This window comes from Oxyura jamaicensis, chromosome 23 (assembly GCF_011077185.1).
Source record: "Oxyura jamaicensis isolate SHBP4307 breed ruddy duck chromosome 23, BPBGC_Ojam_1.0, whole genome shotgun sequence".
In the NCBI taxonomy this organism is placed as follows: Eukaryota; Metazoa; Chordata; class Aves; order Anseriformes; family Anatidae; genus Oxyura; species Oxyura jamaicensis.
Window position 1 is genome coordinate 6623395 of NC_048915.1, and position 21970 is coordinate 6645364.

Here is a 21970-nt window from a genome sequence, read left to right on the forward strand (position 1 = left end):
ATGGGTGAGGATTCCTGTCCAGACAGGACTGAACAGCCCATCGCCAAGTCGACAGCAGTGAAATCTGAGTCATGCCGATTGCTCGCCTTGGAGACAGCAGAGGCACTGAAGGGGAGGGAGGGCTGCGTGAGAAATGCTAAAGACAACGAAACTCGCAAAACACCTGGTGAAGTTTCATGCATGAGGTGAAACTGGTGCTAGCGCATCATCACGGTGTGTGAGGGAGAAGAGGAGCGAGCTCAGCATCTCTGTTATTCTGGAGCACGATGGGAGCTGGCAGAGGACAGACCTGCTACTGGGAAGCTGCTGTTCTCTCTGCCAGCCTGAGCGCAGGCCCCTGCCTCCAGTGAGTGTTGAAACCAGTGGGAATGGGGTGCCCTGTACCACTGGCAGAGCCCTTACTGGCTTCTGCTGCATGGCTTGTATGTGGAGGGACTCTGTGCAGAAGCAGCATATAGCTTAATAAAATGGTGACAAGGGCAGCAGAGGCAGCTGTTGGCAGCCTTATATGTGCTGCACTGGGAGACGCTGTGTACCACTGCAGGGCTGCCACAGTGCTTGACCAAGGAGAGCACTCGAGCACCACCAAAACTGCCCCTGCTTGGCTTTTATGGGTATGCCTGCAGGAGTGAGTGTACAGGAGCCAGGCTGCCTTAGCTGGACTGTCAGGGAGGATGGACGAGTGTCTGTCATGTCTGCACCCCTCCGGTTTCCAGCCCAAGAGCACCTGCCGAGGACCTGGCTCTTCACCCTGTCGGCTCACACTAAATGGGCTGGCAGTGTCTATCCTGGTTGGCAATAATTGTGAGTTTCAGAGATGCCAAATTCCTTTCAAGATAAATTATTGTTCTCCAAGTTCACTTAAAATTCAAGCCCAGGCCTCATTACAAATGTATGGAGAGTAAGGTAATGGAAACATCTTATTCCTTATAAAAATGACACTGAAGTGCAGCACTCATTACCTGAATTCCTGTGCGTTTTCTTTGCCTTCCTGTAGAAAATTTAGCAATTGAAAATGTTCTGCTCTTGGCAACTTTGAAGATTTAAAGGCATCTTCTTATTTTTCTAAGCCTCTTCCACTAACAGAAATACTGTTTGCCATTCCTGAAAGTTTCCATTTGATGAAGAAGTCATTTCTGACTGCAAAGCTTGTTTGTTTTCTTATGGTGAGTGCAATGAGCTGTGGTGGTGACACCGTGTACACATGGCTGATGGACGTGACAGGAGCACAGCCCTGATTCAGCCTCTCCTAAGTGGGGTGAACCTGCAGCACTTCTGTGCTGCCTGCTAGTAGGATTTGCTGGAGGAAAGAGAAAGATGACCAATATTTGGGTAATTATGTACCTGACATTTTATTAACATAAGATGGAAAGACCCAGAGAAAGTGCCAGAAAAGAGAAGAGGTAGGACATTTGTTTGTATGTTGCTTCTCAGCACAAGTAGTCCCATGAGCCTCACCTCTGTCATGTATTTTAAGTTGGAAGAGAGGGTGTTGTGATTTGCCTGTCTACTTCCCTCAAAGTGAAATCATTTACTAATGATTCAAAACAAAACAAACAAACAAAAACTTAGAATGGAGCTAAATTTTAAATCCATAAACAGCAAAGAAAAATAAGTTTTGGTTTCTTCTGGGTAGGTCAATTTCTCTGAATGCTGAGTGATATTTTGTGGCCAGCACTGTCCTTTAGCTCAAAGTTCACAGAATAATTTTACAAAGTTTCTTGGTCACATTGCATCCAGGTTACTGACCAACATCCCACCCTGACAGCACATGCTCTGGCTGGCCAGTACATGTGTGTATGGGGGGAGCAGTCACAGATGTTGACGTGATGTTTTGCATCCTTGGGGCAAGAGGAGGGATGCAGAAGTACATCTGCCTCTGTGCAGCCCCACTCTGGCCTATTTTTGTACATAGCTATAGGCAGGATTAGGAACCCCAAAGAGGCTGGGAGTTAAGCACCAGGAAAGCAGCCCTTCTCCATTCCAGCAGTGCCTTTGGGAAGCCCTTCATGTGTTCAGCTGGGTGGCATGGAAATTTCTGTGGAAAATTAGTATTCTTCATCCCTTGCTTCCTTTGTCTGGCTTAGTTTTAGATCTGTGCGCCTGATGAAGAATGACACCATGAACTTCCAGAAGTTCTCCTACACCAATGAAGATGAAGCCTGGAAAACCTACCTGGAGAACCCCCTGACTGCAGCCACCAAGGCAATGATGAGGGTGAATGGAGATGATGACAGCGTGGCTGCCCTGAGCCTCCTCTATGACTACTACATGGTATGTTCCTAATGGGGCTGGGTGTCTTGGGGTTGTCTGTCCCAGAGGACAAGTGTGAAGGTAAAACATGCTGAGCCACCTTAGGACAGTACCCACCTCTTGAACTGTCTTTGTTGTTCATACAGTGATCCCTGTATAACGCCCACAGGCATAGAGTGCCACTGTTATCCCCGGTGCACAGATGGAAAACTGAGGCATGAAAGAGCCTCATACTGTAGAATGAAATGAGAACAGGGTGGAAAACTGAAACTGGGTGTCTTGCGTCTCAGGCTGGTGTTCTTTTTACACAGCAGCTTTCTTGTAAGAAACAGGGATGCTTTGAGAGAGATGAAATTAAAACAGCAATGTGCTTTGCAGACCCTAGAAGCTTTATTTTTTCCAGTGCTGCTGCAGGATGGGGCTTAGTGAAACATGGGTAGGATTTAGGCCTAATTGAAACCAATAAGACTGATGTTCCTATTCAGCTGGTTGCTTTCAAAAGTCATTCCCAGAACAAAATGGTGTGGCTTGCCTAAGGTTACCTGGGGAGTCTGTGGCAGAACCAGCAGGAGAGCCCAGGTCTCCTGTGTCCTCGCCAAGTGTTTATTATTCACGCAGTGTTTTATCTATGAGACTTCAATTGCCACACAGACAAGGCTAATTTTGCCTCTGCTTTCCATGAATAAAATCTAACAATAAACAAACTCTTTGTTCTGCCTTGTTCTAGGTCCCAAAGGAGAAGAGGATTCTTCCGTCTGGTATGATGGGACGCAATGAACTAGGAAAGAGGTTAGCTTCATTTTTGCTCTCTATAGCAGTCTAATTCTCCTGCAGCTGCTTGCATGCATGATGGGTCTCTTAGCTTGCATAAAATAAACATCAAAGCATGGTGTTATTACCAACAACAGTGGAGGTTATTAACCCTGAGACATATATTAAAATTCTTTAGGCCAAATCCCAAGCAGGTATAAATGGAGCTACACCCATTTACACAACTGAGGATCTGTCTAGCTGCGTTCACAGTAGTTGCACCGATTTGCAGTAGGTAAAGAATTTATTTAAAGAATTTATTTCCCATTTTGTTCCAGTTGGAAAGGGGAAACGGATTAAACATTGGCATTGAGAAGGGAATGACAAAGTTCTCTTCTGTTCACTGGGCTGATAAGGGTTTCTGTTCCAATTGCTCCTAATCTCCCAGGATTCTCTTCCAGTGACTCCCATTTGTCCTTTGAGGTTTTCAGATAATTAACTATGAAATTAATAGCTCATTCACCACTATGAGTTCAGTTCCTCTTCCTGGATGCTGTATACTTAGGCAACCTTTTCTGGTTGTCTGTTTTTAACTATTTGACAGAATAAGCCTCTTAAATGATACTTCATTTCTTCTTCAGTAGGCTGAGTTAAGCTGTTTTCTCCTCTCTGAAAGGCCACTGCATTCTGAACAATATTTATAGCAGTGGACTGTTTTTTTTATTAACTGCATAGATTTTACCATATACCTGAAGGTGAAGGTCTCAGAGTGGGTGGGAGCTACTCATTCAGCTTTATTTCCCTTAGGGAACGCTCATGCTGCCAAGAGGTGTGAGGGTTGATAATGGGAATTGGTTTGTTTTCTGAGCATAGTAACAGGGGCAATAAACCACCTCTTCCCAGCTGAACGAGGGCTGCAGAGCCAGTAGGGTCAAAAAGTTACTGCTGCAGAAGGGACCAGTTCTTGGGATGCTGCACCAAGGGATGGTTAGTGTGTGTGACAGGAATGCATTTAGTCCATGTCTTTATCACCTGATAGCTTCTATACTTGGTCTCTTCTGCTTTGAAGCTTGAGCCATACATCTCATTTCTAATATTGCAACCTTTCACTCATCTCATGATCTGTGGGAGTTTTGCCTCCTAAGTTCCTGGAGTTGTGTGAATTAGTGCAAGTCAGCTTTCTAAATAAAATAAAATAAATTCATTGTCAATGAGCCCTGAAAAGACCACATAGCAGTTATCTTCTGTATCTTCCCTGTTGCTCTGAGTGTTTAATAGCCTAAATAAAGAAATTATGGATGTAGGCTCTGGATCTGCAGCTCCTAACAACATCTAAACAATATTTCCTGATTCTGTGTGATCAGACCTTATCTGCTGAGCACCTCTGGCTCTTTCTGGTTGCACTGGGAGGTGTGTGAGTGAGTAGAGATCACCCACAGGCCTGTCAGATCTCCTGTATCAAGCGGGAGATGTACGCTGCTGACTCAAGGTCAGCCGGCAGCTAGACTGTGCAGTTTGCTTCGCAGCAGTGCATCAAGGCATTTGCATCTTGCTGTGACAACTTACTGGGGTTGTCCACCCTCTTCTATGGCTTGAGATGGGATCCTTTCTCCACCAGGCACTGTCATGGAATGGAGTACGACCCAGAGATCGCATCCTTTGATGGCTCAGCCCATCTCATGAAGCTCTTGTCTGAAAACACTTCTATGACCCAAGAATATTGTGAGCCGCAGAAGAAGAATGGCTTAAATCTTGAAGGCATCCCTACTCCTCACAAACCAGCCATGCTTCCACCAGGTGTTAGCAAGCTGGATGCCACACCGGACACCTACATGGTCCCTCCAGGGGATGTATATGACAACAGCTCACTGAACTCCCTCTTCGAGACCATCCCTGTGGCCCCAACACAGCAGAGGTGGCAGCCAGACAGCACTTTCAAAGAGGATCCCCAGGAGGTCAGAGCTGTTGGTTGCATGCTGTCAGTGCAGCCCAAGGGGTACTGAGTGACACTGTGTCTACTTTGGGGTTTGCTCATGCTGGAGTCAGTGGGAGCTTTGCTTTTGCATTACAAGCTTGATGCCATTAGCATTGAATTATTGGGGGGTTTACATTGATTTTAGAAGAAAGATAAGACTTTGAAATGAGGCTCCGTGTTTTTTCAGAGGCCTCTGTTGTAATGACTGGAGAAGGTGAATAGACAAAGCAATGAAAGATTCTAGTTTTGACTGTTATGTTTCCACTTTTCTACAGTCGCTACTCTTCAGTGATATCCTCAAACCCCAGCCAGAGCCACCTTGCCCTGAGAGTTACGCTACGGACAATGTTAAGAGGTAACTGCCAGTCCATGATCTCTGGGTTTCCAGGGCACTTGGCTGTGTATCTTTCCTGGGGAAAGACTGCAGCCCTTTCCTCATCCCAGTACCAGCCTTGGCAGGGGCCATAGCAAACTTAGAGATGTCATGGTTTTGCATGTGTGTCCCTGGTGTCTTAGAAGCAAGTTGCTCTTCCATGACTTTTTAGACACAGAACAGTTTATGAATTTTAGTGTGTGAAATTTGAAGCAGGGATTAGGAATTGAAATATTTTGTTGAAAAGGGATCAAACCCAGTCTTAAATTCAAGTTACTAGATGGATTTGTGCCAGCTCATGCTTTTAGTGTGGTTCAGATTGTACTCTGTTGGCCAACCCAGTGTAAATCCAGTGCCAACTGTTTTCACTGCTGTGGTCACATCTCCTTAGCACCTTAGCCAGAGCTAAGATGTGGCACTGAGGTCTCCTGTGTGAGGGTTGTTTGGGTGCTACAACCCCCTTTCCAGGACCACTGCGTGGTTCCTGTGTAGATCCAGTTGGCTGCATCATCTTTCTACAAGCTACTTGGAATGGGGGTAAATGACAAAGAAAATGAGGATGTCAGCTGATAAGGGTGAAAAACAGTCTCCTCCTAATCTAAAGTATAGGTTCTTACTTAGGGTTTAGCACTGTTAGTGAACATTTATTATAGAAGGTGCCACTGCATGTCATTCCTAAAACATGAGAGAGATTTCATCCTCTTTTCCATCCCTCTCTCACGCAGAACTTTCCTGCTCTAGATATCACATGAAATCTCCAAGTAGGTAGCACTATTCCACCTCCCACTTTTTATTTGCCTCCTGAGTCACCTGGCTCTGTGACTCAGCTGCTAGACGTGGGGATTTTCACACAGACATCAGCTCACATTCATGAGCGAGAGGCTTTCTGTTTGCTGTTTATTCCTGTACTGAAGTTTTCTGGCTCTCCTGGCTCTAGATAAGAGGAGTTGCCAAGTCTGTCTTCCGAGATGGCATCACTGGGGAGGCGGGAGCAGGAAAAAGAGTTGGTGACTAAACAGGAATATGATGATCTTCAACTCCCAGGCAGCTGAAGGGTTTGTTTGATAGCTTGTGTACAAATGATGGCTTGCACAGGTTCCCCACAGAAGAAACACTTGAGCTGTAGCATCATGGTTTGAATGCTCATAGGTGCTGGTGAATGTCCAAGAGTGGGTCTTCTGGAAAAATCAGGCTCCTCTTTTAAATTTGCCTGTCAACAGTTATGCCTTCCTCTGTCTACTGCTACTTTTCTGTATTTTTCTGTAAAGACTAAAGTTACTGTTCATGAGACTGAGAGTTCTACAAGCTGGGCTTCTAAATCATTTTTAAGCACCTGGATAAACAAGCAGATGTCAGTGTCCTGCTGGTCCTCCTGTTTCTATAGGACCCATTAGGACACGCTCCTCCTGGGTCAGCCACTTGTGGGTGTGAATTTGGAGACAGTAATCTGAGTTCAGGACATTTTAAAAGTCTTATCACAAGTACCTATTTTGGTTTAGTTTGGTCCAGGCTTTTGACTGTGCAGTGGTTCTGTAGCCATCCACAGAAAAATACTGGTTACAATAATGTATGTTTTTTTTTGAAGCATAAACAAAAACAAAAGGTAAAATGAGGATATTGGATAAGTGCTGTTCCCCAGGGTGTTGGGAGGATCACTATGTGCTGTGCTGCAAGGTACTTGACCACAGCTGTGAGATGGGGAGTAGGGCAGACTTCTATGTGTGTGGTGTCTGTTGCCTGTAAAGATGGAGACTTGCATTTGTTTTACTTTTGAAGTGAAACAGCAGTGTGTGCTTATTCATCATACTCATCATTCTCTCTTTGTTCCATACAAGTGACTTTGAATACACTCTGGGGTCGCCCAAAGCAATTCACATAAAATCTGGGGACTCTCCCATGGCCTACCTCAACAAAGGACAGTTCTACCCCATCACACTGCGGACAGCTGGAGACAGCAAATGTTTACACTTGTCCTCAAATAAAGTGAAGGTAAGAGACAAGCTGACAATTTTGCTGACACATGCTATAATCAGACATCCAGCAATTGTGCTGGCCTGGGAACAGACCTGAACATGAAGAGTAATGGCTTTGTGGCTCATATTGGCTTAAAGTAATGAATGGGATGGATTCACTTATAGCAAACTAATCCTCTGATCCACAGCAACAGCTTGCATGTTACCTGACAATTGAAACCTTTCAGTCAGGTCAGGGATGCACAATATGCCTCCCTAGCTGATGGTTGGCTGGGGTCCCTGGTGGGAAGGTTGCCCAGAGAAGTTGTGGATGCTCCATCCCTAAAAGTGGCCAGGTTGAATGAGACTTTGAACAACCTCATCTAGTGGAAGGTTCCCTACCCATGGCACAGGCGTTGGAATTAGATGAATTTTAAGGTTCTTTCCAATCCAATCAATTCTATGATTCTATGGAGACTTCAGTACTGGAAACAAGTGCCCTGTCTTGATCCTGGAATGTGTGTCCAGGCTTCAGAGTCACCCCCAAGTGACTCACCACCTTAAGCTGAGCTTAAGCTCCCACCAAAGAAACATGATCCTCCAACCCTGAAGGGTATCTAGGGGCTAGACTGTGGACATCTCAAGACTTGCAGGATTTCTGAAACTGAGAATGTCAAGGAATAGATCTAGAGTGTCTCAGTTTGATACCTACTGCAGAATTACTAACAATTTCCCAATTCAGAATGCTTGTATGCCTTGGAGTTGGTGGAAATACATGGGCACTGCAAGCAGGGGGCATACAGGGCTCCTTTGTTCTGGTCTTGGCTCTGTGGCTGCCTGTCGGTATGATCATAGTCAAGTCCCTTCCCCTGTCTGCCTTAGGTTCCCCAGCAATAAAACATTAGCAATGACACTAAGCTGCCCTTGGCCAGTTCATGGATGCACTGGATGGAAAGGGCAGCGAGGGCACCAAGCATTATCCTGCTGTGTATACTGATATGGGATATCCTCACTGTGTTACAGAGTGTTGTGATGATTGTTTTTGACAATGAAAAGATACCGACGGAGCAGCTCAAGTTCTGGAAGCACTGGCACTCCCGCCAGCCCACAGCCAAGCAGAGAGTCATTGATGTTGGTATGAGCATGGCTGTCAGATTGTGATGGCTGGGTGGGGTTGATAACTTCTAGCGCCAGTTTACTGCATTTCCAATACACAATAACACTGTTGCAGCTCAAAAATCTGGCCTTGGGAAAATCAGGGAGGAGCAGGCTGCTCTGCCAGCTTCAGATCCTTTCTGTCTGGTGAGCTCTTGGGGATGTAAGATGGCGTTTGCCAAGTGCAAGGACATGTGCAAGGAGCTGAAGATACATCAAGAAGAGCCTCAGTCTGAGGAACAGAAGCTGCTAAACTATTTTGGCTCTTACAGATGTGACCTATGTCCTCTTAGAGTCTAGGAATCTGAGCTAGAAAAGGCTTTGGTACTGCTTGTCCTTCTTCACTGCCAGCATACAGGGTTTACAGTGAGTTATGATGGGCCAAACAGATGTTTTGCCCATCCAGCACAGCATCTTGCTGAGCACCATGCCAAGCACCTCATAGCTCGGAACAAGACACGTGTTTGTTTGAATTTAGAACCAATGTACGCTGACTTTGCATAAAATCACTACTCAAATACCAGTCACCAGCCAGGACCTTTGAGTCATTTCTGGCCTTAGTTATGTACACTAAAGTTTATCCAGTGGTCAGTCAGTGGGAGGCAGGCATTTGGGGAGTGGAAAGCCTAGGGAATGTAAACAGTTTTGTAGCCAGAGTATAAGCTGCTTCTTCGTTGCATTTCAGCTGACTGCAAAGAAAACTTCAACACGGTTCAGAACATTGAGGAGTTAGCCTACAATGCACTGTCCTTTGTGTGGAACGTCCATGAAGAAGCAAAGGTACAACCTGCTTGTGGAAGGGAAATGGGAAGCCTTGGTCCACAGCAAAACTGTAGCCTGCTTTCTGACAGCCCAGCCATGCTCCCTCTGCTTCTCAGCTGAAAGGCAGTTTCAAATCCAAACAATGCCATTCCAGTGGCCCTAGGTAGTGTTTGTCTGCCAGGACAGCAGGGAAGGACACCGTGCTTCTGTGTGTGTTTAAGCATTGCCATTAGCTAATAAACATTCTAGCTACACCTGAGACTGACTCAGAGATGTTATTTTAGTGCTGATGGATAACTCAAGAAAACTCTTTGCAGCAGGTAGCCTAGATGAGGGCTCTACTCACATGTGGGTGAAATCTATTTAAATAAACCACAGCTTAGAGAACAAAGACCCTCCTTTCAAGGCAGCATTTTGATGCATAAATGACTGACCACCCTTTTGTGAGTTGTGTGATGTGGAAGGGAGCCAGGCAGGTCATAAGATCCCTTTTGACCTTAAAATCTGCAAGGCTTATATTGACATCTTTCCTGTGTAGCGAAAGAAGAGCTTTGCTGTCTCTTCTGCATCTCTTCAGAGTCTCTTGTTAATGCTTTGCTATCTAGTGTGGATTGAAAAGAGCATATAAAAAAATAAAAGCATAAATCCTGTCTCTCTGAAACTGGTAGCTTGGGAAAACTCTGGTTTGCTTTGGGATCTCATTAAGTCATTCATTTAGCCCAAAGGCGACCTTGGTCTTTTACAACCCAGGAGGTTAACAAATGTCTTCAAGGCAAAGTTGTCAGAAATGGAAATATGTCAGGTATGTGACAAGCCCTCAGGGGTACCTCAGTAGAACTGGATTTAACTCTTAGCAGAAACTCTGTACATGCACTGGCCTGGGGCTAGTAAAGGTGAGACTTCAGAGACCTGCAAGGGCTAGGGGGTGGATCAGGTATTTGGGTCGTCTGTGGCACCTGTTACCTCTCATTGTGCAATTAAACTTCACACCACAGATGACGTGATTTCTTTTCTCTGTAGGTATTGACTAGATTTGACACTAGGTTTCAGGGCTGTAATCTTCAGCCAAAGCCCTGCTGAAGGAGCTGTGTGAGCTTCACCAGCTGCAGATCTGTCCCCAGAGAGCCCAGGGGAAATTTCAGGGTCACGCAAATGAGTTGGCATTGTGGAGATACAGTGTGAATTATGTGTGTGCTCAGCTTTTCTTCATAAGTTCCCACTGGAGGTAACTCCATTCTAGTGAAAGGAGACCAGCACAGGATGAATATTTATTTAACTAACAGCAATGATTTGTAATTCCTCAAGCTGAAGCCTAGCCCTCCTCCCTTCCTCCAGGGCATTGCTGTCTGAGGGTCGCTTGTTCAACTGAAAGATCAAAAATGTCAGCAAGAATATCCCCAGGCAGACTTTGCATCTCATCTGAAGCTTCCATGAACTGATGGGAGTGGGTAGCCAAAGTGTTAATAAAGAGTCAGAGACAATCAGGGATGTAACAGAGTGCAGTATGATAAAGGGTGAGCTGTCCACACAACAAAGCTCTTTCTCCTGGACAGCTGCCATAGATGATGTGGGAGAGTGTAGCTAGAAAGGACCTGCAGCTGCATTCAGGTGGGAAACCAACAGCCCACGTGCACGGCCAAAGCTGGGGGGGGGGTGGAAACATGTCTCAGGAGCTGCTTTTGTTCCTATCCCTTGTTCTTATTTCTGCTTGAGGTTAATATTTTAAGCACCAACAAGCTATATCAAATTCTGTTCCTACTTGCAGGTATTTATTGGGGTGAATTGCCTGAGCACTGACTTCTCCTCCCAGAAAGGAGTGAAAGGTGTCCCACTGAACCTCCAGATAGACACCTATGACTACGGCAATGGAACCAGCCAGCTGGTGCACCGTGCTGTCTGCCAGATCAAGATATTCTGTGATAAGGTAGAACACTGCTTTTCCACCAGGTTGTCTGAGAGGAATTTTAAGCTCCAGTGACTCCACAAGAATAAAAAGAAAGGTTGTTGGAGCTTAGAGCAGCATAGCAGCAGAGATTGTTCACCCCCCTCAGATGAGCAAAACAGGACAGCTGGGATGTGTTTGCACCACTGAGGCCTTTACAGAACAGGGTCCTGAGAAAGTTTTCTTTGTATCAGACCTACATAGGACTGTGCATCATAATTAATTTCTAATTGTGACAAGTTTTTAACAAGCAGAAAAGATGAGAATATCTTTTAGAGGTTCTTCCCCAGCCTCAGATATCTTCCAACAGAAACATCTTGCACAGCTGTTTTTGTCCACAGTTTTTATTTGTAAATTTTATTTTATTTTTTTATTTTTTTAATGTATAAATATCAGAAAGTGCACACTTACCTCCTTTTTCTGGATGGCCTGTAGCAGGTCTCTGAGATGATGATTTTTAATAAAGGCTGCTTTTACCTCAATATGCTTGCCACCCAGAGATGGCCAGTAAACCCTCTATTGCCAATGCTATGTTAAAAATTTCAATGCCCTAATTTTTGTCTCATCCTTCCCACAGGGAGCAGAGAGGAAGATGCGGGACGATGAACGGAAGCAGTTTAGAAGGAAAGGAAAATGCCTGGACTCCAATAACAATGGTCAGTGCTAGTGTTTGTTACCCGAAGCATGTTGAAATTCCTGTAGGCCTGTCCGTTAACTTCCACGAGATCCAGCCCTGGGTATTGCCAGGCCTGATGAAATCAGTCCCATTCAGAAACAACTTGTCAGTCAGGTCCCTGCCTGGTCTCCTCCTACCAAGCCTCTCAAAGCCTGTTATCAATACTAACCAACATTTCTGAATTGTCATGGGGTCTTGGCAGGGAGCCTTCCTAGGGGAGACAGCAGTGGGCAAACCCTGAAGGCCTGGGTCTGCTGTGTCCCATCTACAGATGGTAGATATTTCTAATATTTCTACTGGGAGACCTTGGGCGGGCACTTTCCTCACTCTGCACATAGTTGCCTCTTAAATGGCCATCTGAACAGAGATGAACTGGACTTTCCATTTGTAGGTCTGAAAGGCTGTTTGCTCTCCGGCTTCAGAGGGAATGAAATCACATTCCTGAGGCCAGAGACTGACCTCGAAACCCAGCCCGTCCTGTTTATCCCCAATGTCCACTTTTCAAACCAGCAGAGGTGTGGCACGGTAAGTCACTTCAAAAAACAACCAACCTGTTGCCCTCATCAGCCAGTCACTCCCATCATTTCCAAACTGATCAGTCCCCCAGACATGACTTATGTTATGTAAAAAAAAAAAAAAAAAATCAAAAAAAAAATCAAACCACAGCTCTTCATTGGAAATGTGGTGAACTTGAAGACATAGCTGTCAAGAATGGTCTGGATAGTCATACAACAGTGATAGGCAAGATAACCTTTCCAAGTACCTTCCAGCCAGATTTTATTCTGTGACACATATTATCTGGAACTTCCACAGGAGACTGGAGTAGTGGGAAAAATATTGGCAGAAAATAAACTATTGAAAAATGCAACCATATCAGTCCCTGCATGTGTGGGACATCTCTCACTTCTCCTCTGCCCATCTATCTGCCCTTGAGCCTGAGAAATCCTAGACCTAGCCTTCTTCATCAATATTTCCTCAAGAAACAATGTCTCAGTTTGTCAAAACTGGGGGAAAAGCCATTTGTGACAATACTTTATCACCCCATTGCAGTGGCTGCTATACTGATGTATCACATCAAAAAAAGGGACCAGAAGAATTTGGTTTGCAATAAAAGAACTGGCCAAGGAATGGCTGGTCCTTGATCCCAATAAGATGATGAGATTTGATCTGCTTTTTGGTGTAGCTAGATACATGTTCAGATGTGTTCTAGACAGAGGAGGAGAACCTAGATAGGTCTTTATATCAATTTTTATTTAGTCTAAGAAACACATATAGATGTTTAATTGCCTTCTCAAGGAAAAATTGATGGATTGGGAGGAAGGGAATCTCATTAAAACGTCACCATGTTGTCCCTCACCAGTGATACTGTGTATGCTAAATGATCAATGTTTCCTTTCCATTTCAAGGTGCTCCCTCCTGCTGTTCCCAGCTCTGCAAACAGGTAATTTTGCAGCAATTTGCCTTTCCTGTCCATCAGCTGCTCTCTTTCTTTGGGCATGTTATGGTGGTTTATTATCTATAGGCAGCACAATATCTATAGGCGCAAAATAACAGAGTATCTCCCTGAAGCCCTTGAGTGTCAAACCTTGGCTTGGAATGGACTAAAGGGATGCAGAAACACAGATACACTTCCTCCCCTGTCAGTGTCACACTCCAACATGAGTCTGGTCTCTGACTCCTGCTGTTCTTGTAAAGACAAAGTTTAAGTTTGAAAGACCAAAAAAAAAAAAAAAAAGGTCACAACAGAACTATTGCTGAAGGGTTCACATAACCAGAAGCAGTTACTGCTGTAAAAGAAACTGGAATGAAGTAGATATCATGCTTCTAATGTGTTTAGAGTAGGGAGAACCAGATATTTACTCTAGTCTTGATCCACTGTTAAGTTATATGAATAGAGAACGAAACCATGAAGGTGAAAAAGGCTTTTTTTTTAACGATGTGATACCAAAAACCACTGCCTACATTCACTGACCTCCCTCTATGCATTAGGCAGGAAGTTGCAACTGTGGTTGATACTCTGCTGCCATAATTACAGAACCAATATTTAATTGTGGGATGTTTGCTGGAATAATCAGTTGTTCAATCAAACATAGAATCCTGGAACTGTTTTGTTTGTTACTATTGTTCTGTTCCCCTGAGAGTATTGTGTTCCTTTTGCTTAGGCTGCCCTTGAAACGGAGTGGTACCTCATTCACAGATGAGTTTGACCCGATACCTCCAAAGCAAACCAAGGAAGAAGATCCTCAGAGAGGTAACCCTTGGGATGGGAACTGTTCTTGAATGTTGTGTTTCATTTGATTAAAGTAACTCTTGATCTTGGATTATATGAGGCCACACAACTCTGAAAACATGCTGTAAAGAGTACAGATTCAATGCTATGCTTTATCTGTTTCAGTGTTGTTGTATGTGCGGAGGGAGTCAGAGGAAGTGTTTGATGCTCTCATGTTGAAGACACCAGACCTCCAGGGCCTCAGAACAGCTGTAAGTATTTTCCAAAAATTGTGGCACATGAACACACTGCAGATAGTAGGGTGCTGGTACTTGACATATAGGAAACTGGATATAAGGCCACTTATATCTGGTACCTGCTTTCTTCTGAGAATGGAAATGGAAATTGTGAGTACAGGTGAATTCTACACACAGCTCCTGGCTTGGGCTATGTGTCGTTAGTGCTGCAGAGGGAAAGAACACATCTTATGGGGAGATATTTTGTTCAGATCATAATATAAGTCTCCTCTTGTAACAGCACATTCATATTTTCCACTGTAAAACACCATTTCCATTCTCTAGCTGTATCTGTGCAGTCTGAAGCCAGTTCTGGCTTTGTGCAGGAGTTCCCTGTGTTGTGTTTGAGGAGCACACAGGCATATTTGTGTGATGATTATCAGCAGCATCCCTGATAACCTACCTCTCTTTGGGGATTACTGGGAAGGAAACAAACAATAAATCTCCCAGATTTCAGTTGGCTTTATGACTGCACTTTAGACTCTGTTGGTTTTGCAAACTTTTAAAAATAGAGTTTGAAAAATGTCCGCACAGAAGATTCAGAAGATTCTTTGCCATCTTCTCCCTCCCCCATCCCTCACCACAGAGAGTCAAAAAACTCTACAGAAAATGCTTGTGAAAAGGCTACAAAACTCCCCTTCCACCCAAACTTCCTAAGACTGTAACTGTACTTCCCTAGGAGAGCTCTGCAGGAAAGCATTGAAGATCAGATAAAACAAAGCAGTAGCTGCAGTCAGATGCATCCACAGCAGACATGAACGCTTTCTGTAGCATTTTCTTTCACCTTCAGATGCATCATATAACAAAAAGCTTAGTGTTCTCTATGCCCAACAGTCCCAAATAGGCCAGGGAATGAAAGAACGAAAATAGAGATTATTCCCCAAGGTTCATGGCCTGTCAGTAGCCATCAGAAAGAGAACCAAGACCAAACTGAAGCCTGCTTATCTGCTCATTACAAGACACGAACATGTTCAAATTGTCTTGTTCAGATCATTGCTTCAGACTTTTTTCTTGAGTGGAAATGAGGGGGAATCCTTTGCTGCTGAATAGCCCCAGTGTTATCTTTGATTTTTATCATAGGAATTTCAGTTTACAAGTACAAAGAATTGCCCTGTTTTCTCTCACAGATTTCAGAAAAATATGGGCTGCTTGAAGAAAGCATTTATAAAGTCTACAAAAAATGCAAAAGAGGGTAAGCTAATCTCTCATCTGCTTTTATACTGTGCCTCTAAAACCTCATTCTCTTTGGTACCCTACCATAGGCTGAAATAGCATTTTAACAAGATAATAAAAAGTAAAGCCATGTGGGGTCTGTGCTATTTGGAGCATGTAAAACTCAGATCTTTCAGGGCTTTAAAGATTTGGGATAGTGCTTGTTTGTATTATATTTGTCTGGAGTGTAAAGTCTTCCAAGGAAAGGAAGTTGGATGAAGGAGGAATTGTTTGGGTAGTTTAATGGGTGATCCCTTATGTCTCATTCTGAAAGCCTGAGATTTCAGAGAACTTATCTTACTGCCATCAGAGAGGTATAAATCTTTGCTTCTCCAAACCAAATGCCTAAGTGTCCCTGGCTCAGAAAGAAATCTTAGAGCTAAACAAAAGCATAGGCAGCCCCAGTACAGACAAGGGGCAATCTGAAAGGATTGTCTGTTCCTAGATTCACCATCCCATCCACATTCTGGGGGGGGGGGGTCAGTAGGAAACTTCACATTGACTTTGGGAGGTGGATCAGACCCTCCTGGGCACAGGTGGCTCTTGTGCAGCCCAAGTACAGAAATGCAGGTCCTGCTTGAGAGACTTGCCATGTGCTGCTAGGAGACAGGTGTAGCTGCAGGGAGTGGACAAATGAGGTTTGCAGTAAATGTGAAATGGCTTCTCAAGTGATTCCAATGTGGTCTTTATTATTGACTGATCCATGTGGATCTCCTCTGAGGAGGGAAGGCTTTTGTTTGCTGGGGATGGCTGAGAGGGAACGGTGCTGGTTTGCATGAGTTGAGGACCAGTTGTTGAGTCTTCTGTGGAGGACAGCAGTCTTGATGTGGAGGAAAGTGCTACTTTCACAAATGTTTTCTGGACTGATGAACTCATTCTGGGTCCTCCCTATCTCTGGCAGAAAATTCTCCCTTCAGCTGATGGAAAGGGAAAGACTCATAAATTCCCAAGCTTATTTTCGTAAAGCTAAATCCAGAGTTCTTGCAGAACGAGTGTGATACAATCAGGCTTTGCAAGCACCAGTGACAGCCTGGGTGATGAACTCGTTGTTGCTGGCCTTGGTCCAAATTCTGAGCATGGGAAGAGATGAGCAGAAAAGCAAGGCTGATGACAGGTCCTGCATTGTGCAGTCCTATGTTCTCACTAGCATGGCCCCCCAGAGTTTATCCTCCATGCTGTGATGTGGTGTCACTGAAGTGGGAAACCATTACAGTCCCCTAACCTGTCAATCCACCATCAAACAACCTTTCTGAGTTCAGGAGGGTTCTTAAATATGGTCTGAATTTTAACCCTCTTGCACCTGCTCCTGAACTCAGGTCCCTTTGTACTGTCAGATGCTGCTCATCTGATATCCCTAGAAATGGAAAAGACAAAGATCAGCACTGACAGCCCCAGGAGAGGGGTTGTCCCATACACCTCCCCACAGATTGTGCCTCGAGTCTGGTTTCAAAGAACACTGCGAGTGACAAGGTGGTCAGTTTGTTATTACAGTCTCCAACTTCAGGACTGAGCCAAAGCTCAGGTGTGTCAGCTGTGGGTGGTGGCTTGTGATTACTGATGTGGTGGTGGCTTGTGATTAATGATGACCATTACAGGTCATCAGACTGTCATCAGGTTTCTGAACCAGCTGACTGTGAGCCTCAGCACTGCAAGAGAGATCCAAGCACTGATGAGTTTGCAGGTGGACCAGGAAATGGCACTGCTTCAGGGGAGAGGCCACCCTTACTTTGTTTTGCTTTGGTTTTGGTCATTATTTGATCTGATAAGTAGTGAATGTGGTTTAATAATGACTGGGAGGGAAAACAGGCAGGTGTCTTTTCCATCTCTTCTACAGAATAAAGAAGCAAAGAAGTAGCTCATGAAAAGAAAAGGCAACACCTGGGAATTAGATCCAAAACATATTTTGACAGTTTAATGAAAGCTGGACCTGATGCCATGGATTGCTGAAGTGTGGGAGAAATAGAAACTTTTCTCCAGTCTGCTAGATAACAGGGTCAGACACTGCTTCCTGCTCCCCCAGATTTAATTTTCCCTTGAATGATTTTATCCTGTTGCTCCACCCTAAACAGTCTTCTCTTGGTAATTACAGCTTGAGGGACAGATCTTCATCTGATTTAAACTAGTGAATCTCGGTGGTACTACCTGGGTTGACAGTAGGTGAAGACCTACTATCAGCCTGGGCTTTCTTAGTGTGATGTCCTCATTCAGATGAACTTAATCTCAGGGTTACTCAAGAGCAATAATGAGTGATTTAGTATCTTGTCGAGGTTTGGAATTGAAAAAACAGTACAGGGCTCAGATTTGTAATCAATACTCTCTTGAATCTTCTGTGGTTTGGAAATCTGATGGAAGCACAGTAGCAAGAGGCACAGGTGACTTCTCTGGCTTCCTGCACTAAGCCAGGGATGGCGGGAGCTGCTCTGTTGCAAGACGTTTAGTGATGAGCCACCCTTGGGTATCCACACTGTCCCTCTCTGCAGGCACCCATCAGAGGCCAGACTCCTGGGGCCCAGGAGAAAAGAGAGGCTCCTGTGGGGGTGGAGGAGCAGGACCCCATCATTGGCACGTTGTGTGCTTGGGGTTCGGCAGTGCAGCATCAGGTACAGTGGCAGCAACATGCAGTTGCCTCCCCCTTGTCTCAGCCAACTGCCTTCATGGGTGAGAGACATCACCCAGGCTGACATGTGGTGCGAGGGCAGAGCTCCCACCCACACCTCTGCACACATGAGGTGTGCCATGCCAGGGCTCTGAGCCTCTCACTGCGTGCAGTGGTTGAAGGGGAGCAGCCAGCTGCTGCAACCCGAGAGGGTCACCAGGGCCCCACGTTTGTGCTGGTTAAACTGTTAGATGCTGGGTCTTTCATTTTTCTTGTTTTTAATCTTGGCTTCTGGAGCATTACACAATTAATGCTATTGCTCCATTAATGACCCCAGCAGGACCCTGGAGGGGATGTGCTTTCTACAAAGAAAGATAATTTGTTCTCTTTGTTTCTCCCAAACAATCACAATTTTCACATCTGATTTATGGGAAAACAGTTGGGTGATGCAAAACTGCCCCGTTACTTCCATTACAATAATGAGGGGCTCTTGCCTGGCACAGAACTGCAGCCTCGGGTTTAAATCAGCTGTTGAAATGTTTTCTCCTTCCCATCTCTCCGTGTAATTGAGTCTGGGTCGGAGAAGCTGCATGATCTGCAGCAGGGTTGGAGGTGTGCCCCAGAGCACAGGGAAGAACTTGCCAGCGGCTGGCCCAGCTGGCTCCACATGCTCTCTGTGTGTGTTCCTCGCGGAAAGGGCTCCCAGGCAATGCTGAGGGCATGTCTGCATGGGAGGTTGTTCTGGAACAGAAGGGCATCCTATTCCAAACCACTTACATCTGTTTCCAAAGCAGTCTCAGCTTGTTCAGAATAATGCATCCCTAAAAACACCCAGGCAAGAAGTGAGGATTGAGCAGTTCTGCTCCAAATTCACACCCTCCTGTAATCCAGATTAATTTGCCTGTGTAGCAAACACTGGGCCTAGGCATGTTGAGGGTAGAATTGCAAGAAGCACTGCAGGATGTTTCTTTGTGTTGTATCAGAGCTTCAATGCCCTGAGCTTGCCAGACCAGGAAAGGCGGATGCTGTGGGGCCGTGATGCCGGGAGCGGCCCTGCGGCGGCTGAGCCTCCTGGCCGGCGGGTGGCGAGGAGCGCAGCTGCGGAAACGCAGCACTGACTGATCAGTGACAGGGGTGGCGGGGCTAATTTTTTAACGCAAACTTTTTGTGGAGATATTTCAGGGAGGGCCACCCCATGCCACAAGGCTTTGTGGGGACCCTGAGCACGCAGTACTCAAATTCCAACAAGGCTTTTCAACATGCCGTATCTGACCCAGACATCCTCACTCTCCTGTAGGATCCTGGTGAACATGGACAACAACATCATCCAGCACTATAGCAACCATATGGCTTTTCTCTTGGACATGGTGGAAGCAGAAGACAAGATCCAGGTCATCCTCAAGGAGCTATAAAGAGCCACAGGCAGCACTTACTGGGACTTCTCTCAAAGATGGCAAGTTTGACCCAACAGAGCTCAGCCTAGTGCCTCAATTTGTTGCCTTTACTTGAATACACTGCCTCTGGGGAGGGACTCAGCCTCATGGTGCCTGGCAAGAGACTGCTTGGAAGATCTGTTACTGATGTGAACATGGAACTTCTGTCTACTGACAATATTATTATTATTTTATTTTATTCCCTTCTGGCAATGGGCCTGACCTTCTGTTTTACAGCTGGGAATGTGCAGCTACACTAACATGGCTGTCAGAACCCAGGCAGCGGCAAGGGACTGCCTCTGCTCACTGTTTGCCTTAGCCCATGACTGATTCAACCATAGGCTTTGGCTTTCTCCCAAACCATCAGTCATGCAGAACCTTCAAACCATTTCCAGTAGGGCTGAGCCCAGCTCTGACCTTCTCTGTCCACAGAGACTTTCACAGATGCATTTAAAACTCACTGTTGAACGGACACTGCCTGCTCCCAAGCCCCCCACCCTGCTGTGTCTCTTATTGTAAATACCACAAAGGCCTCCATAGCCCTTGTTTATACATTTCTGATGTACTGTTCCTTTTATATTTTATATATGTATAAATATGCATTGTTTTATATTTGACTCAGTACGTTGACACAGAGCATTTCAAACACAGGCTGCTTCACATTTCTCCGTGAACTCCTTTTGTAACTGTGTTGTTGGTTTTGTTGTTTTGGATATTCCATAATAATAAAGGTTCAAAGACAGAAAGTGAACTGTTTTCACCCAGCTCCTGAAGTCTGAGTTGGGAAGGCCTTCAGGAAGGGCTGGGCAGGAGCCAGGGCAGAGAGGTGACCTTGGAGGCACAGAAAGGACTTGAGGTTGTTTTGCATCAAATGCTGTTTAACAGCTCAAGAAGTTTGTCAGTCTAAACTGCCTCTTCATAAATGGTTGTGAGACAGCAAATGTTGCCTGTCTGTGTATGTCTGCAGCAACGGCTCCCGTCAGGCACACGGACCTGCAGCTGGGCTTTCCTCCCAGCTCTGTGCCGGCTGCTGCAGGCATACTGTCACGGTGCTGTGGGTGGGTAGAGGTGACTGAGCAGTTCTGGGCACATCCATGATGGAGGGATAAACGCTCAGAGGGGTTACCTTCCACAGATCTGCTGAAATTTTAAGCAAGTCAAAAAGAAAGGCCCTTTTTAATTCTGCTCATAGGAGGAGCAGCACAGCCTCCATCTTTTGGGCAAGGCAGTGTTATCAGATAGCCGGTTGTGTACCTTCCTCCACCTGTACTACACTGGCTGCCCAAACTCCTCTCACCTGCTACCTCTCAAACACCAAGCTTCCACCCCTGTGTCTCCTGTGCTAAAAATTGTTTGCAGCTGCTTTTTGGTTTTATACATATATATTATAGATATATATCAAGGGGGAGTCCTCTGTTTTTCCATTAATCCTCTGATGACTGAAATCTGTGGACTTTCCTCTTTCTTTATGTGCTTCAGTCCTCTGCTTTTCTGTCTATATCAAAGTGAAATGAATGGGAGTCCTATAACCAGAGAAGAGAGAGAAGCTCTACTCCCACTGGGAAGGGGGTTTTGAAATGTTGAAATATGTCAGGTTGGTGAATTTTTGATTACTTAATTGTTATTATCATTATGAGGAGGGCCTCTTAGATGAGACTCAGATAAGTTTGAAGGCTTATCAACCTTTGATGATCTCTCCTGGCACTCTACACTCCTTCATCTTTATCATAAGTTCCTTCTTTAACAGGATTTCTCTGATTCAGTATTAGTTCTGAAGGTTTGGGCCTACAGTCTTGCTATAGCAGAATTTCAGTTCAAATTAAAAACAGGCACACCAAGAGCTCCCCAGTGCTTAGAAAAGATGGCTGTGAAACCGACAGGTGCCTCATCATCCTGACACATCAGGCAGGCCTGGGGACTCAGCTCCACTCTTCTCAGGGAGATCTCTGCAGCAGGACTCCAGGTGCTGGGCACCCTGCCGCTGCTGTCTGTGCAGGGCCAGTCCTGGGGAGGGTGGATGGGCCCTGCCTGACCAGTGGGCAAGTGCTGGCTGCTGAGGGAAGAACACAGGTTTACTGCTGCTTGTGGGAGAGAGAGCATACAACACCCCCTGAGACAAATCCTAAGATCTGCAGTGTGAGAACCGCCCTGGCTGACACTAAGCTTGTCTGCACCATTTAAATGACTTCCCTTTCTGTTCATGAGAAGGAAGCAAAGAACCGGGTAATTCTTCCTGTGTAGGTTCTGGGTTAGCCTGAATTTGTTGGGTTTTAAATCACAGTAACTCCACCGTGTGCAGGGAAATGCTGGTTGATTCATGCCAACGTCAGCGCAGGTACAGTCACCGCCCCCTGCCACCACAGCTGGGGGTGGGTGTTTTGCTGAC

The 21970-nt window shown here is 45.3% G+C and overlaps 1 protein-coding gene across 4 annotated transcripts in view; it reads left to right on the top strand.

Annotated features, from left to right (window-relative positions):
• GRHL3 (grainyhead like transcription factor 3) overlaps nucleotides 1-20865 on the top strand; it is a 29184-nt gene extending 8319 nt beyond the window's left edge. For 2 of the 4 annotated variants that reach the window (XM_035345320.1, XM_035345321.1), the window contains exons 2-16: nucleotides 2088-2274; nucleotides 2981-3042; nucleotides 4622-4958; nucleotides 5254-5333; nucleotides 7187-7340; nucleotides 8327-8438; nucleotides 9144-9238; nucleotides 10986-11144; nucleotides 11740-11818; nucleotides 12230-12363; nucleotides 13245-13279; nucleotides 14001-14089; nucleotides 14234-14319; nucleotides 15471-15535; nucleotides 19449-19563. In XM_035345320.1, the coding sequence (XP_035201211.1) occupies nucleotides 2107-2274; nucleotides 2981-3042; nucleotides 4622-4958; nucleotides 5254-5333; nucleotides 7187-7340; nucleotides 8327-8438; nucleotides 9144-9238; nucleotides 10986-11144; nucleotides 11740-11818; nucleotides 12230-12363; nucleotides 13245-13279; nucleotides 14001-14089; nucleotides 14234-14319; nucleotides 15471-15535; nucleotides 19449-19563 (1770 nt within the window). In that variant the 5' untranslated portion in view covers nucleotides 2088-2106. Of the gene's footprint in view, nucleotides 1-639; nucleotides 907-2087; nucleotides 2275-2980; nucleotides 3043-4621; nucleotides 4959-5253; nucleotides 5334-7186; nucleotides 7341-8326; nucleotides 8439-9143; nucleotides 9239-10985; nucleotides 11145-11739; nucleotides 11819-12229; nucleotides 12364-13244; nucleotides 13280-14000; nucleotides 14090-14233; nucleotides 14320-15470; nucleotides 15536-19448 lie in introns of those variants that run through there. The other 2 variants (XM_035345322.1, XM_035345319.1) reach the window with 2 other exon arrangements.
• Nucleotides 20866-21970: the final 1105 nt, after the last annotated feature.